General features: G+C 41.9%; 1 protein-coding gene across 4 annotated transcripts in view; it reads right to left on the reverse strand.

Moving 5' to 3' along the window:
* Positions 1-14317, reverse strand: part of UNC13B (unc-13 homolog B) — a 2660654-nt gene that overhangs the window by 1874488 nt on the left and 771849 nt on the right. For all 4 annotated transcript variants that reach the window (XM_085628130.1, XM_085628129.1, XM_085628128.1 and 1 more), the window contains exon 8: positions 10471-10693. In XM_085628130.1, coding sequence (XP_085484256.1) covers positions 10471-10693 — 223 coding nt within the window. The remainder of the gene's footprint in view (positions 1-10470; positions 10694-14317) is intronic.

The following is a 14317-nucleotide window of genomic DNA, read 5'->3' on the forward strand; positions in this document are numbered from 1 at the left end:
TCCCAAGAGGGGCCCGGGCCAAAAACTCATAGGACCCCCCTTGCAAAACCAGGTTGGTTTGTGATAGGTAATTTTGATGTCGCCTCAATAGGTTTTGGGCCCTTGCCTGTCGCAGGTCCTTGACCCACCCACGCGAGTGAGGTACCATTTTTAATTTGTGGATCCACGTAGAATCCAGAACTTTCCCACACAGAAATGTGAAGAAAATGTGTTTTTTTAGACAATTGCGTTAGGTTTGCAAGGGATTCTGGGTAACAGAACCTGGTGAGAGCTAGTCGAGTCACCCCATCCTGGATTCCCCTGGGTGTCTAGTTTTAAAAAATGTATAAGTTTGCTAGGTTTCCCCAGGTGCCGGCAGAGCTAGAGTGCAAAAAAAGGGTCATTTTTCATTGTGTGCCGTGTGCACTAGGCCTACACACACAAGTGAGGTACCATTTATATCAGGCGACTTAGAGCAACTGTTATTACCTATTAAAGTTTGATGCATTTCTGCCTTCCAAATGAAAGACAATGTTTAAAAAAAGAAGTCATTTTGAAAAATGAACTATAATTCTCATGCTAGTATGGGTACTCCCAATTTCGGAAATGTGCAAATATCTACTGTTTCTCAACTCTATATTTTGTTCCCATTTCAGAAATACATAGGTGTCTTTCATACCGATTTTTCCATGTATACATTTTCCCAGAATAATTGCTATATACCCAGTACATAATAAAAAACCATTGCAAGACGCTGCTCAGTTTTTGTCTTCGGGTTCGTCGGGTTCTCGGTGAACCTACAAGTCCTATATATCCCCACAACGAGAAAGGTCCAGCAGATGTAACGGTATATTGCTTTCAAACAGCTGTGATAATTCGAAGAAGTTACAGGTGAAAACGTTGACACAAAAGGCTGTTTTTTTCAACTATTTTTTATTTTCCTATATTTAACTGTTAGTTTCTATAAAGAAACCTTGAAGGATCTACACAAATGACCCCTTGCTGAATTAAGAATGTTGTCTACTTTTAAAAAAATGTATAGTTTTCTAGGATCCATTATTGCTTTCATACCCATTTCTACCATTAATTGGAAGGATGTTTAAAGCACAAAAAATAGCAAAAACAGGCTATGTCCCAGAAAAATGCCAAAACTGTGTAAAAAATGTTGGTTTTCTGACAATGTCTGCTTGTCCCTGAAAGCTGGGAAGATGGTGATTTCAGCACCACAACCCGTTTTGATACCATTTGCAAGGAAAAAACCAGACGCTTTCATCTGTAGCCCTTTTTCCAATTTTTCCCAAAAAAAAAAAAAATAAGTAGCTGTATTTTGGCTAATTTTTGGGTCCCCCCTAGGGGAATCCACAAACCCTGGGTACCTTTAGAATCCTCATGATGTTGGAAAAAAAGGACGCAAATTTGGCGTGGATACCTTATGTGGTCAAAATGTTACAGGGGTCTGAGCGCAAACTACCCCATATAGCCAAAAAAAGGCTTAGCACAGGTGGAGGAAAGGCCTAGCAGCGAAGGGGTTAAGTAAAATTTCTGCATATTAAGACAACCTTTAAAATGTAAGCTCTTATTTAAAATTCAATCGAAATGGGTCTCCCAGAGTTTTTCAAACTTCTTAATCCCACCAATGCGCAATGCATACAAGTGCTCACTATTTATAACCTGCTTCATTTACCGAACCCATACGCATTTTGTTGGTACCAGGTCTGATCACCATCTCTAAAACAAGAGTGATCTGGCAACAGCCATTGCAATATATAATAGTTTAACCATTTAACAGAAAGAAGTAAGGAAGTGTCGTAGCCAAGGACTTTCAGCCAATTGTTGGAGTCTATTGTGGTTAAACATTCAGCCTACAGATGACGAAAAATATAATTCCAGAACCTCTGAATTGAAGGGCACTGTGATATGATATGTGTCCAATTGGCTATCGGATGATTTAAGCAGCGAAAACACTGGCCGGATTGGCTAGGGTAGACCTTAGACCAAAAATCTGGGGTTCTATATAGAAGCCATTTGCTAAAAAAATAGCATCCGGCGCCAATTAGCTCCCCTTAATGTAGTAAAGTTATGTTTATTTATTTCGGACCACATACTCGCTGTAACCTCGAAACCTTAGTGTTTTTTCATTGCTTTCTCAGTGAGAGCCGCACCCTTGATAGTGGCTAAAAAAATTCCACTTCCCTGGTTTCCTAACTGTGATTTCTTCAAATAGTGCATTTGCCAGATTTTTAAGCTCATTAATCTGTATCAGATGCAAATTGCTAAGGAACTTGATAAGAATATTAAATGACCCGAGAATAAGGAAACGATTCGGGATTAAATTATACATTTTGGAAATGTTTAGCCACCTATCGATCCTTATAAAATCTGAGATCTTCCGAAAGCCAGCCTTAGCCCATTTTTGAATAATTTCAGTCAATTCTCTAAACCCAAATTCTGAAGTGATTTCAGATAACGGGGTTTAAGAGTTAATTACTGGAATTGTATATCTTCTATAAAAGTCCTGACGTTTACGAAAGAACCACTGCATGCACTTATAGCGCACTAATTTAAGGGATTACCGAAATTTTTAATAGACAGTATCTGGTGCTCTTTACAGATTAAATAAAAAAAAAAATTTACGAATAGTCCTGTATTCAAATCCAACCTAGACATATATTGTGCAAAATATGCAAAATAATAATCCCTGAGATTAGGGAGAGCTAACCCACCATTCTCCAACTCCTCATATAAAGTGCTTAGTGCAATTCGAGGAGTTTTCTTTCCCCAAAGAAAGGATGTAAACATGGACTCTAATTCGGCAAAAAAAGGTGCTGTTAAAACACACAGAGTTGCCGAAACTAAAAAATTAAATAGAGGGACAAGAGCTATTTTAATCAGTGAGACACTCCCCATTATAGTTAACGGGAGCGAGTTCCACTGAAGCAGTAAATCCTGTACTTTCAGCAGAAGTGGGACAAAATTTTAATCATACAAGTCAGCGATTTGAGACGAGAGATAAACCCCAAGATATCTTTTTGGTTTAGAATTTAGACAGGATGAAATATCAGAGTGTAAAACATCGGGCTTGCAGCCGCACTGGATAATTTCCATTTTTTTTTTGTTGATTTTATACCCGCCGAGCAATTCATACTGCTCAAAAACCTCAAAGACTTTTGCTTGGACCCCCTTATCGCCTTTGATTATAAGCTTGATATCGTCGGCATATAATTTTAGTTTCCCCATAGTAGGTAAAGGGCATGATTATCTACATTATTTTGAATAGCCAAACGTTTAATAAAAAAAAGCGAATAAAACGGGGGACAATGGACAACCTTGTCTGGTACCCTGTTTTCCACTGATTTGTCCTGCCTCAGAGGCGTTAGCAATAATGTTGGCTTCTGCGTTAAGGTATATTCTCTGAATCAACCCCGTGATCTTAGGGGGTATACCAAAACTCGAGAGGATATGGAATAAAGTCTCCCAGACCACAAGGTCAAATGCCTTCTTGGAGTCTAACAGAAGGACCAAGGCTGTTATTTTCTTGGTCTCAAAATAATCCAATGCTTCTGCTAAATAGTGTGTGTTGGTCCCAAGCTGTCTCCCTGCAATAAACCCATTTTTATGGGAATGGATCAGATTCGGGACAATTACATTGAATCTGTTGGCTAAAAGTTCGGTGATGATCTTATAGTCAGAGTTTAAAAGTGTGATTGGGCGATATGAATTGGGGCCTTCACAGTCTTTTCCCTTTTTTCTAAAACAAACTAACTTCCTTTTTTGGAATGAAGGCGCGATTGGGCCTCCCTCTAAGATTGAATTAGCAACCAGCAAAAAATATTCTAAAACGGCCCCGGAAAATGTTTAAAAAAACTCAGCCGGTAGACAGTCCGATCCACAGGCTTTACCATTCAAGAGGTTTTTTATTAATTCACCCAGCTATTCTTCTGAGAAAGGGCGCATAATTCTACTTTTATCAGCCGCAGAAAGTACAGGAATTTCCTGTTCCTGGAGAAACTAGTCCAGGGATGCATTATCAATGGATTGTTGTCGATCATGAATATTCTTATAGTGTTGGAACATTAAGTCCCCTATAACAGGTGGGTCTTCACTTTGGGTGCCAGTTACAGGACATCTCAATGTACTAATCCGGTTACTTGCGGCCTGCTCCCGGGCCTGCCATGCAAGGAACCTCCCAGTATAACTACTCTCTTCATAAACACCTTTTACCTGTGGGTACTATTAAAAGTTTCACATTCTACATATTAGGCTTCGCTAAGATCCCATTTGGCCTGATCAACTTTTGGTTGGTTGGGGGCCCGTGGGGCTACTGAGAAAGTTATCATAGCACCTCTGCACCTTCTGTTCTAGATTTGGATTTTTTCCCTTCTTTTTTCTAGAACTTTCAGCATCTTTCCCAATAGATAGACCTCGAATATAAGCCTTAAGAGAGTCCCAGACAATATGGGGAGGAGCCGTTCTGTGTTGTCTTGCGAGAAACTCCTTTATCTCTGTTTTACAGAGTAGTACCCAACTTTCGTCCGAAAGATATTGCCTATTTAAAGTCAATATCTTAGAATGAGCCACGATTTTACCTAACTCCAGCTCTAAAATGAGCATAGCATGATCCGAAAATCCGTTCGGAAGGATTTACTCCTGACTAAAAATCAGGGTCTTGGATATAAGAAAGAAATCGATGCATGAGGTGGTGCCAAATCTGCCCAAAAAACCTGCATGTGCAATCTTAGTCGGGAATACTGCCCTCCAGGGGTCGATTATATCCAGAGTTTTCCTATAATTTTGAAGAATTCTGAGAGTTTTAGGTTTTAATTGATTTTTAGAAATGACAGAGGAATCAATTTTTGGATTCGCTAGGAAAATAAAATCTCCCCCTATAATCACTTCCCCGGCCGGGAGTTTTTATTAGGGATTGAAAAAACTCTTCGGATGGTACAGGGTTATCCTCTACTGGGGCATAAATACTAGCAAAAGTTAGTTATCTATTCCCCAAATTACAGGTCACCCACAACCACCTTCCTCTCTGATCACTTACGAAATTAACCACCTCGGCTTGAAGTTTTTTGCCCAAGTAGATCGCCGTGCCACGATGTGATGCGGAGGAGGAGAAGAAGCCCCAGTATGCTGCCCAGGAACTAAACATAGAAAAATCTGCTAGCTTTCCCTCTGCTATATGGGTCTCTTGAATTAAAATGACGGATCGATTTTCTGTCTTAATCCATGATTTAATGGCCCGCATTTTCTTTTTATTTTGGAGTCCGTTGACATTAAAAGAGACCACCTTTAGTATTTCCTTTTTATCCATTAACCCTGTGCACAGTATGATCCTAAAGGTGTCACGAGATGGGTCGCCTTAACAGGATATAGATTTGTAGGTACAATCTGGATGAATCTAGAATTTACAAATGGATCTGTCTTTTCACTCTTGCTTCCCATTCCACCCCCGTGGACCCCCTCTTCCCGAAAAGCCATGGTGAGCAGTCCACCGTCCCTGGTCACGCCTGAAAGGCTTACCCAACTCCCCAAAACTGGAACCTTGACCTTGTGCCAGGTGCTACCGGCCTACACAACCCTGCTCTTCTCAGCCAGGACATGAAGATAAGAAAGTAAAAGAGAAAAAATAAGCCCCACAATACTATCTAAGAGAATAGTAAACCAGACTCAAAAAGAAAGAAAAACAGACAAAAAAGCAAAACGCACAATTGGTTATATCAGCAACTATAAGGGCCCTGAGCTAAGAAATCTAGGACTTGCTTGAAGAAATTTGTTGTAGAAGTTCCTGTGCTTCGGGGACATTACAAAATACATTAAATCTACCTTTTACGAGCACTCTTTGTTTGCTTTGTTGTGCAGACAGTGCCTGTGCCTCCAGTTCTTTAAATGAATGCAACATTTTAACAAACTCTTTTCGCCTTTAGGCTGCGAAGGCAGACATGTCAGGTAAAATATGACATAGTGGAACATCTGAGGAGGTGAAATGTTGCTGCTATATGGCCTTGGATAGGATGTGTTCCTTACCCCTGTAATCCCCAAAATTAACGATTGTCCGCAGGAATATAGCATTAGGAAGAAGATGCGCAGGCACCCAGTGGGCCCTCATAAGCGTCAGATCCCCATTACATTGCGGGAGGAAATTTTTTTGATGAAATAGTCAACCCATTGTAGTGTCTGCTGCCCCTCAAGGCCTTCTGGGAGACTGATAATACGAAGATTAGAGCATCTAGAGTGATTCTCCAATTCCTCCAATTTGAACTCCATTGCAGATTTTTGGCTTTGATAAGCAGCAACATTATCATTCAGAATAGAAACCCGATCCTCCAACTGCAAGATTCTTGTCTCTGTCTCATGAAGTTGCGGTTGGAACTTGAGGCATGTTATCTTCGATTTTTGAGAGGCGGGCATGGATGGCAGCAATATCAGCGGATTGAGAGGTTTTGAGCTCTCTAATCTCCTCCAGAATTAAGTTGAGCAGGCTGTTAGCATCCCATTGCAAAGTAAAAGACCTATCATCCTGAGAAGAGCTTTCCTGAATTGATTCAGTCCCAGATTTAGATTGCGCTGCAGATATTACAGAAGATTCTACAGAAGATACGGTGTTATCAGGTACTGCCTGCCCAACGTCTTCAGAAGTGAGTAGTCCAGATAGGCTCCATCCAAAGACGAGACGGATTGTAGTAGAGGTTGTAAAAGGACACTGCTGCCACCGCAGAGAGATATATCCTTAATGGAGTCATGAGGCTGTTCAGCTTTTGGTGGAACACTCTCCGCCCCCTCTATGCCAGATGTTAACCCAGATTTAGCTTTGGAGAACGGAGGGTATTTTTTAAGTTCCTTGGATTTCTCAGCCACAGCATCGCCCCCGGGAGTCGTCGCCTCTGGATCCTCCAAAATTTGCACAGTTAAGGGCCCAGCCCCAGGAGAAACACAGGGACGGGACTGATGCTCAAGTCGAGCTCAGCTGAGGCCCCCCCGATAGTGTTTCTGGGAGAGCTCTGCGGTGGTCATCTCAGAATTTTCTGTGGGCAGTCCCAGATCTTTCCTCAAAGTTGCTGCGCGATTAGCTCGGCCTGCTGATTGACCAATGCACTTTTTGACCTTCTGAACCAGAACTGGGGAATCGAGATGGGTTGTGGCTGTATTTCTGGAAACATTTCGAATATTGAGAGTTTCAGATGTTTCTACTACTTTTCTAGTGATGGATTACCAGAAATTACCAGGAAATGACAAAGGCTTTTGCTCACAGTCCTCCCCCAGCGACCCTCTACCAAGTAGTGCAAAAGCCCCATGCACAGACAGGCAACAGAGCACATGCACTTACCCCTTGGCGAGAAATGACACAGCAAAAGCAAGTCTCAGAAGTAGCAAGCCTACTTGAATACTGGGAGGTAGTGCTGCCTGACCCAAAGATTTTTTTAATGCGTCCTTAATGTCCTTTGTATTCGATCCAGAGCAGCCCGGCAAGGGACAAAGAGCCAGGAGTTTGGTTGATGATAAGGCTCCCACCACTGATCTTTGATTACAGTCTTTAAAGTTGAAAAGGCTTTCCAACCGTTTGCTCTGTGGCTGGACTCCTGTTTTTTCTCTTTGAGCAGCCACTGCCAGCCATCGAGGGAGGAACAAAAGAAATTACCCCCACATGATGCTCGGGTAATGGCGAGTGCCAGAGCCTCACCGGCTCCCACTTCCGCTTGAAAAATCTACCACGGCCATTCCGGGCGTGCACACAGCGTTTCAGCGTCTCTGCGGGCGTCCTCTAAGTGGAGGGGGGTGTGGCTTACGGAGCGTCCAGCCGGTAGTCCGCATCAGCCACCACAAAAGATTCTTGTTGACAAGAGCTTGTCTAGAGATGATCCAACACTTAGTGGTTTTTCCCTTAGTCACATGTATGGCTAAAAAGTTTACCTAAGTGCCCATGCAGTGGACAGGCAAGACAGACAACTTCACATTTTTTATTGTTTTGCAGATTTTATAAGGATATCAGGTCATTGACATTGTGCCCTCTCTTTTTAACTCAAGGTATTATTCCTTATGAGTGGCACTTAGCTTTTTGAAAAACCTCTTAAACTTGCACAAATGTTGTGTTACTCTTGAGTACATCAAAAAGGCCCCTCTCAGACGACACTCTTCATCCTATTTGGATGATTTGCGCTTTGAGGTTATTCTTTGAAGATCTCGGAGAATTATTTACACTGCGTTCTTCAAACCAAAAGTTACAGGCTGAAATCAATGGAATCCCTTGTTATTTTATGTACAATTTTATAAAAAGGACATGAACATATGAGTTTATTTATTCGGAATTGTTGCTTTGCTAATCTACATCCTGATAGTGAATGTGTAAATAAGAATGTTTTTAGATAAATAATATGTATTTTATATTTTTATTGAAAATTTTAGATACATTAAATTAAGATGAATTTATTGCTGCCCTTTTATGGAATTGTTTATAAATCCAAAAAAAGGATTGAATTGATCATGCACAATCCCTCAATCTATCCTCTCTCATTTCCACATAAGTGGAAATACTGTGTGTTTAAGGCGGGAGGATATTTAGTCCCTCTGTCCCCCTTTAAATGTTTCTGGAGCAGAAAATAATTTCAATATTTTAGTTCACATGCAAGTGAGGAAATTGTAAGTAACAGAAACTGGTGCATGTCATACCTCCCTGGATTCTCCTCTATCTCAAGCTTTTGAAAATATCTGGGGGTTTTAGGGTTTTTTGGGTGTTGGTTGGCACTGTACAAAAATACTGCAACCACCCCTGTCAAAATGTGCTAATCACTATCCTACTGAAAAAGTCAAGGTCATGGTTTTGGCCTTTTCCTGTCCACATACAATATGCCCTCTCACACGGAGGTTATCATTTTTGAAAAACTATCTCACAACTGCATGGTGGCATGATTGGCAGATATCCCTTAACACCTACATAGGATGATTCTCTAATGCCTTTATCAAAATTATTAGAGTGGATTTTGGTCAAAGTTGATAAGATTGCTAAATCATCCAGTACTACAAAATGTATTTTAAATTCTGCATATATTATTGCATAAAGGTTAGCATTTATCTACTTGTTGGAAAGGAGATGGTGAGTGCTGGCTTTGTGCGGTGGATGTGAAGTTGCTTAAAGCAAATGTTGATGGACTGTTTGCAAGGGCATACATTCTGGCTATCTTTCTGACCTAAAAAATGGAAAATTTGCTATACAGATTCTTCCATCCATTATCCAGGGCATGATTGGGTAGCCTCAAAGAATGACAATTCACTGGTTCAACAATGGGTATGACCTATGATACAATAACCTCCTAATCATATGATTTGCTTTAACTCGCTATGGTTGAATGCTGAAAAAGGATCTGTCACATACACAAGATCGAGAGTTGTCTCATTGCAACTAAGTACAAGAAGCAGCAATATTCAGGGAGTTACTCTCCTCATTCCAATCTAGTACAATAGCTCAAGTCACAGACTGCAGCAGTGGTAATGATGCACACACATGGTGGAAATAGCTGCCTTAGCTACAGTAGGCACCTTAGATTAGAATGATCTGATCACGACAGACATTTGCTTCCCTGCATCATCTCAGTGGCCGAAGTTCATCAGAGTATTTGAGCAGGTGAACTATGCTAATGAATTCCATATACTAACTTATATCTGAATATAGGTACTAATTTTGTACAACTGTGGTTCAGGTTATTTACTAACCACGGTATCCTCCCCCCTAGATCCCATTCTCTCCAAGCAGCTCTTTAATTCAATCCCTTAGGATAAAATGTTTACGTTTTCTTTGCCCTTGTAGTGGGCACTTAATAAAGCTGGTGTCTTCCAGTTCAGACTATGGTGCTCTGTAAATTATAGCTGTCCTCAGGATGATGCACACTACATATCGGCTGATATACAAAAGATTTACCTTATGCAATCAGGTGTTTTTCAAGAAAGATTATTAGCACACAATGCAGACAATCCAAATATTTTCAGGAGTGCAGCTAACAGATTTGCTGCTTTCCTTTTCTACTAAAGACAAACTTGCAGGTAAAACACAAGGAGTGTGGAAGACTCGGTGCGCTATTTAGCAACTACAGATTAGCGAGTAGGATGACCATCCAATGATAAAGTCACAATAAATTTCAAAAGCTTACCGGATATATTAAAAAAACATCTAGACATCCAAATTGTTTGTGATGCAAGATTTGTTAAAGAGTAGTAGACGATATTGCTTCTTGGATGGGTTCTTCAGCACAACCAATACATGAACAAAATCTACATACAATTATGTTGTTCCATAGACCAATTTTATAATTTCACACACAATGTGACAGAAAATCTTTGCTACTGCAACTTTCTCAAAGACCTAGTTCTAGCACGATTGCTGTGCCCATTCACACCCACTCGCTCATCTATGACTGCGGAGTATTACTTGATTGCACAATGCCTTGAAGTTGCAAGTTGTTTATTACTTGTAAAACAAAATGGCACAAGGATCCTTACCTCAAGGCCCCGCGTTCCCGGTAATCCAGGTCGTAGCTCTGCACAGAATCCATGCAGGAGTCGCGGGAGCCACCCTGTTGCTGTAGGTGGGATTGCACAGGGAACTGGTGCACCGATGCATTGGGCTGCGAGGTTGTGTGGTAAAGAGGAGGAATGCTATTGCTGGTCTCACTACGGTAATCACTGTCCCGGTCATCCACAGCACTGTCGGGGTCTTCAAAGGCTAAAGACAAGAAAAAGTATGAGCACAGCAGAAGTGGTTCATTCATAGAAGATCAGCATTTATTGGAAACCCTGCATGTCTACTATCTGCTAATGAGATGATTCACAAGTTTAGACCTTCGCTCATCTGCATCATGAACGCATACTTACCTGCAAGACTGGATCCCAGGCCTTGAGACTGCTTTGGGGTTCCTCAGTGTGCAGGAGCAGTGTTACATAGTCCCTGCAGTCACATATGTGTAAGACCTTCTTTCTTCCTTCTCACAACAGCTGTCTCGCTGGGAGGTCAGGCTATGGTCAGAGCAATATGTATCCTAAATTCACCTCAAGGCTTGAGTTTTAATAGTTGCAGCCAAGCAACCTCAAGTCCTTCAATGTAAGGCAGAGGCAGGATCACAACTTCATGAATAGGCATCCCCTAGCGTGGAATAGCAACAGCTAACATGAAGTATAGCAGTGCAATCTCGGGGGGATGTTCATGCCTATTAAAGTGAGTTCTGGTGCCCAGGTAGCAGCTTCACACACGGAGTGCTCCCAACTGATTCAGTCGAGGCTTCTTTCATTCAATAAGGGGATTGCAAGAATCCAGATGAGGTATCTATGCTGAAGCTTCACCTGCGCTATTTGGACCACAGACAGAGGCGCTTTGATGTTTTCAAATACAAATGTAACAAGCACTGGCAAAGCCAACAGTTCTTAGCTCTAAAAGACCAAGCTGTTTTCTTTGCAAATGCTTTTTGCATTAGCATTCACAAGCAAATGCATGTGTCACCATGCATTCGGACACTAAATAATTAGCTGTCCCTGTCCAATTGGCTCCATCTTAGGCACAAAGGGGACAAGAAAATATAGTAGTCTGTAATAATGACTTATTATCCGGCCTATCTACTACAGCTTAGTAGATGTATGCTACAGAATAGTTATTGTGTACATAATAAATTCATTACCTACCAATGAGTCAAATTCTATTAAAAAACTTAATCCCTCGTCAAAGGAGCCATGGGTTTTCCAGGCTATGATGAACGGTGGTGGATTAAACCCAGATCAGTTGACTGGGGGTGAGTGCTTGCAATGTACAACACTCCGTCCATCATTTCCTTTGGTTTTGCTTTGTTTGCCAGGCTATACCTTAAACTATTTAATTAGCTTGTATTTTTTTGGGATCTGTTTATTGAGTTTTCATATTGTAAGAGACAAAAAAATCTTAACATTTAATTTGTACAGAATCAGTATACATTTACAACAATAAGGTCACTTGCAACCATCTCATAATAGAAATAACAAGAAAAAAGAGAGAAATTGAAAAATAAATCAGCCAAATTGTTCACGAACATGACATATAGTGAACGAAATCCAATACAGTAAAGTCAGATCATATTATTCAATACTATTCAATATTCCAGTAAATTAACAAAATTACAGGCCTTATGCTGTAAACAATCATGTCACATTTACTTTTCTACCAGTGACTACAGCTGGCCCAGCGTGCCCTCAGGATTGTTGATCAAACAAGTTTATGAATAACAATGAAACCTTGAACAACAATCCAATAAAGAAAGACAAAAGGGAAAAAAAAAAGAGGGGGGCAGAGAGGGCAGAAGCGGCACAATAAAACGGAAAACATTCTGTGTTCATTAGAAAAATACAGGTGTGGCAAATCCAAATATGGCTGCTTGAGTTACAAACTGCAGCACAATGGGCCAGTATACAGTAATCATGATATACATGTCTCTTAGCACTACACTATCTGGGCACAATACCGTGTATGTATGTCCCAAATTTAAGAAACATTGAAAATGTCCACGGGGTCCTCCGGAGCTGTAGCCACCTGCAGTGCCATCAAAATCATGCTCCAGGCAGTTTGCGCAGCCCAAGTGTATCCTCCCTCGAGATAGAGAGACAGCCTCAGCTTTGGCCCAATTTAACGTGGACTGTATCCAGGCTTTAAGTGGTGGGGGGTCCTCACTTTAAGGCCTCGTGACGTGCCGCTTGGCCACCGCCAGCCCCAGATCCAGCAAACGAGAAGATGCTATATGCTTTTTACCTCTGGGAAAAATTCCCACAATAAAAGCCTCCCATGTGTGCAGTAGCATCCTATCCGTGCATATATGTAGTAGCCTAATGACACCCTGCCAGTAATCACGCAGCCGGTGACACAACCAAACCATATGCAGGAGGTCCGCATCGACTAATTGCATCGCAGGCAATAAGCGTCTGTTCTGTTAAAATACCTATTAATTTTGTCTGGGGTTAAATACGCCCTGTGGATTATGTAAAACTGGATTAACGAACCTAGCATTTCTAAGGATATTTTTGGGGCGCTCCAACAAGGAGTCCCATTTCGTAGACGTGCAAGGCTGGGATAAGTCGGCCTCCCATTTATTGCGCAGCTGCGTCAGATCAGCCATAGTATGTTCGCGAATTGATTCCACGAACCATTTTGTAAGGTGTCGCCCCGTGCCCAGCACGTGATATACTGTATCAGGAGATGCGTCGGGAGCTCATGACATGTTGCCCCAATACCGTCCCATCGTCGCCATCCATGCGGCATGATTAAGGAACTGTCCATGCTGAATACCCTCTTCGTTGATCCAAGAGATAAGAGGTTGTAATACGCCTTCCTCATATAAATCTACCACTATGCTAATGCCTGCCTCCTGCCAGTACGCAAGATCAACCGCGCAAACCCTACCCCACCCCCGTCTCGGCATACCCAATAATGGGAGCGCTGGCGCATAGGGTGTGACATGTTTTATAAGATGTAGGGCATTTCTGAGCTTCTTACACCAGTAAGGGAAGATAAGTGTGTGGTCTGGTGCAAGGGTGAAAAAGAAAGTGTGTATGGAGGATTGCCCCCGCTGTATCCGTGAGCTGTAACTCTGCTGCCCATTTCGCAATCCATTGTATATGGGACGTCACGTAATAGTGTTCTAAGTTGGGCAGGGCTAAACCTCCTTGCGTGCTTGGCAAATACAACTTAACCAATGCCACCCGACAATGCGTGTTACGCCAAATGAGGTCCCTCATCATGCCTTCTAAAGGTTGAAAGAAGGCTGGTACATACAACGGAAGATTAGCGAAATAATACAACAGTCTGGGCAACATCACCATTTTGATCAGCGCCACCCTACCTGCCACAGAGAGGTCGAGTGTCTTCCAAAAATCTATCTGAGAATGAAGGGAAGTGATAAATCTGGATTCCTAAATAGCGGAACACAACCGGCTGCCAAGCCACCAGGGCTCCATCGACTACCATATGAGGGGCGTACGCGTGAGAAGTGAAGGGAAACAGACAGGATTTGCCCCAATTCATGCTTAAGTATGTCAGGTATAACCGGAGGGATCCCCTGCAAATCCCTAATGTAAAGCAGGACATTGTCCACATAAAGTGATACAGTATGTGTTTCCCCACCTAAAGGTATGCCCCAATGTTCAGCTGATCCACGCAGCGCCATAGCCAGTGCTTCGATGACCAAGGAAAAAATCAAAGGGGTAAGGGGACACCCCTGTCCAGTTCCCCTCCCCACCCGGATGGGCCCAGAGGACAAGGTTCCAAGTCGGACCCGCACTGAGGGGGCACTATACAATAATTTAACAAGACTGAGAAAATATAGCCCAACCCCAA

This window comes from Triturus cristatus, chromosome 2_1 (assembly GCF_964204655.1).
Source record: "Triturus cristatus chromosome 2_1, aTriCri1.1, whole genome shotgun sequence".
In the NCBI taxonomy this organism is placed as follows: Eukaryota; Metazoa; Chordata; class Amphibia; order Caudata; family Salamandridae; genus Triturus; species Triturus cristatus.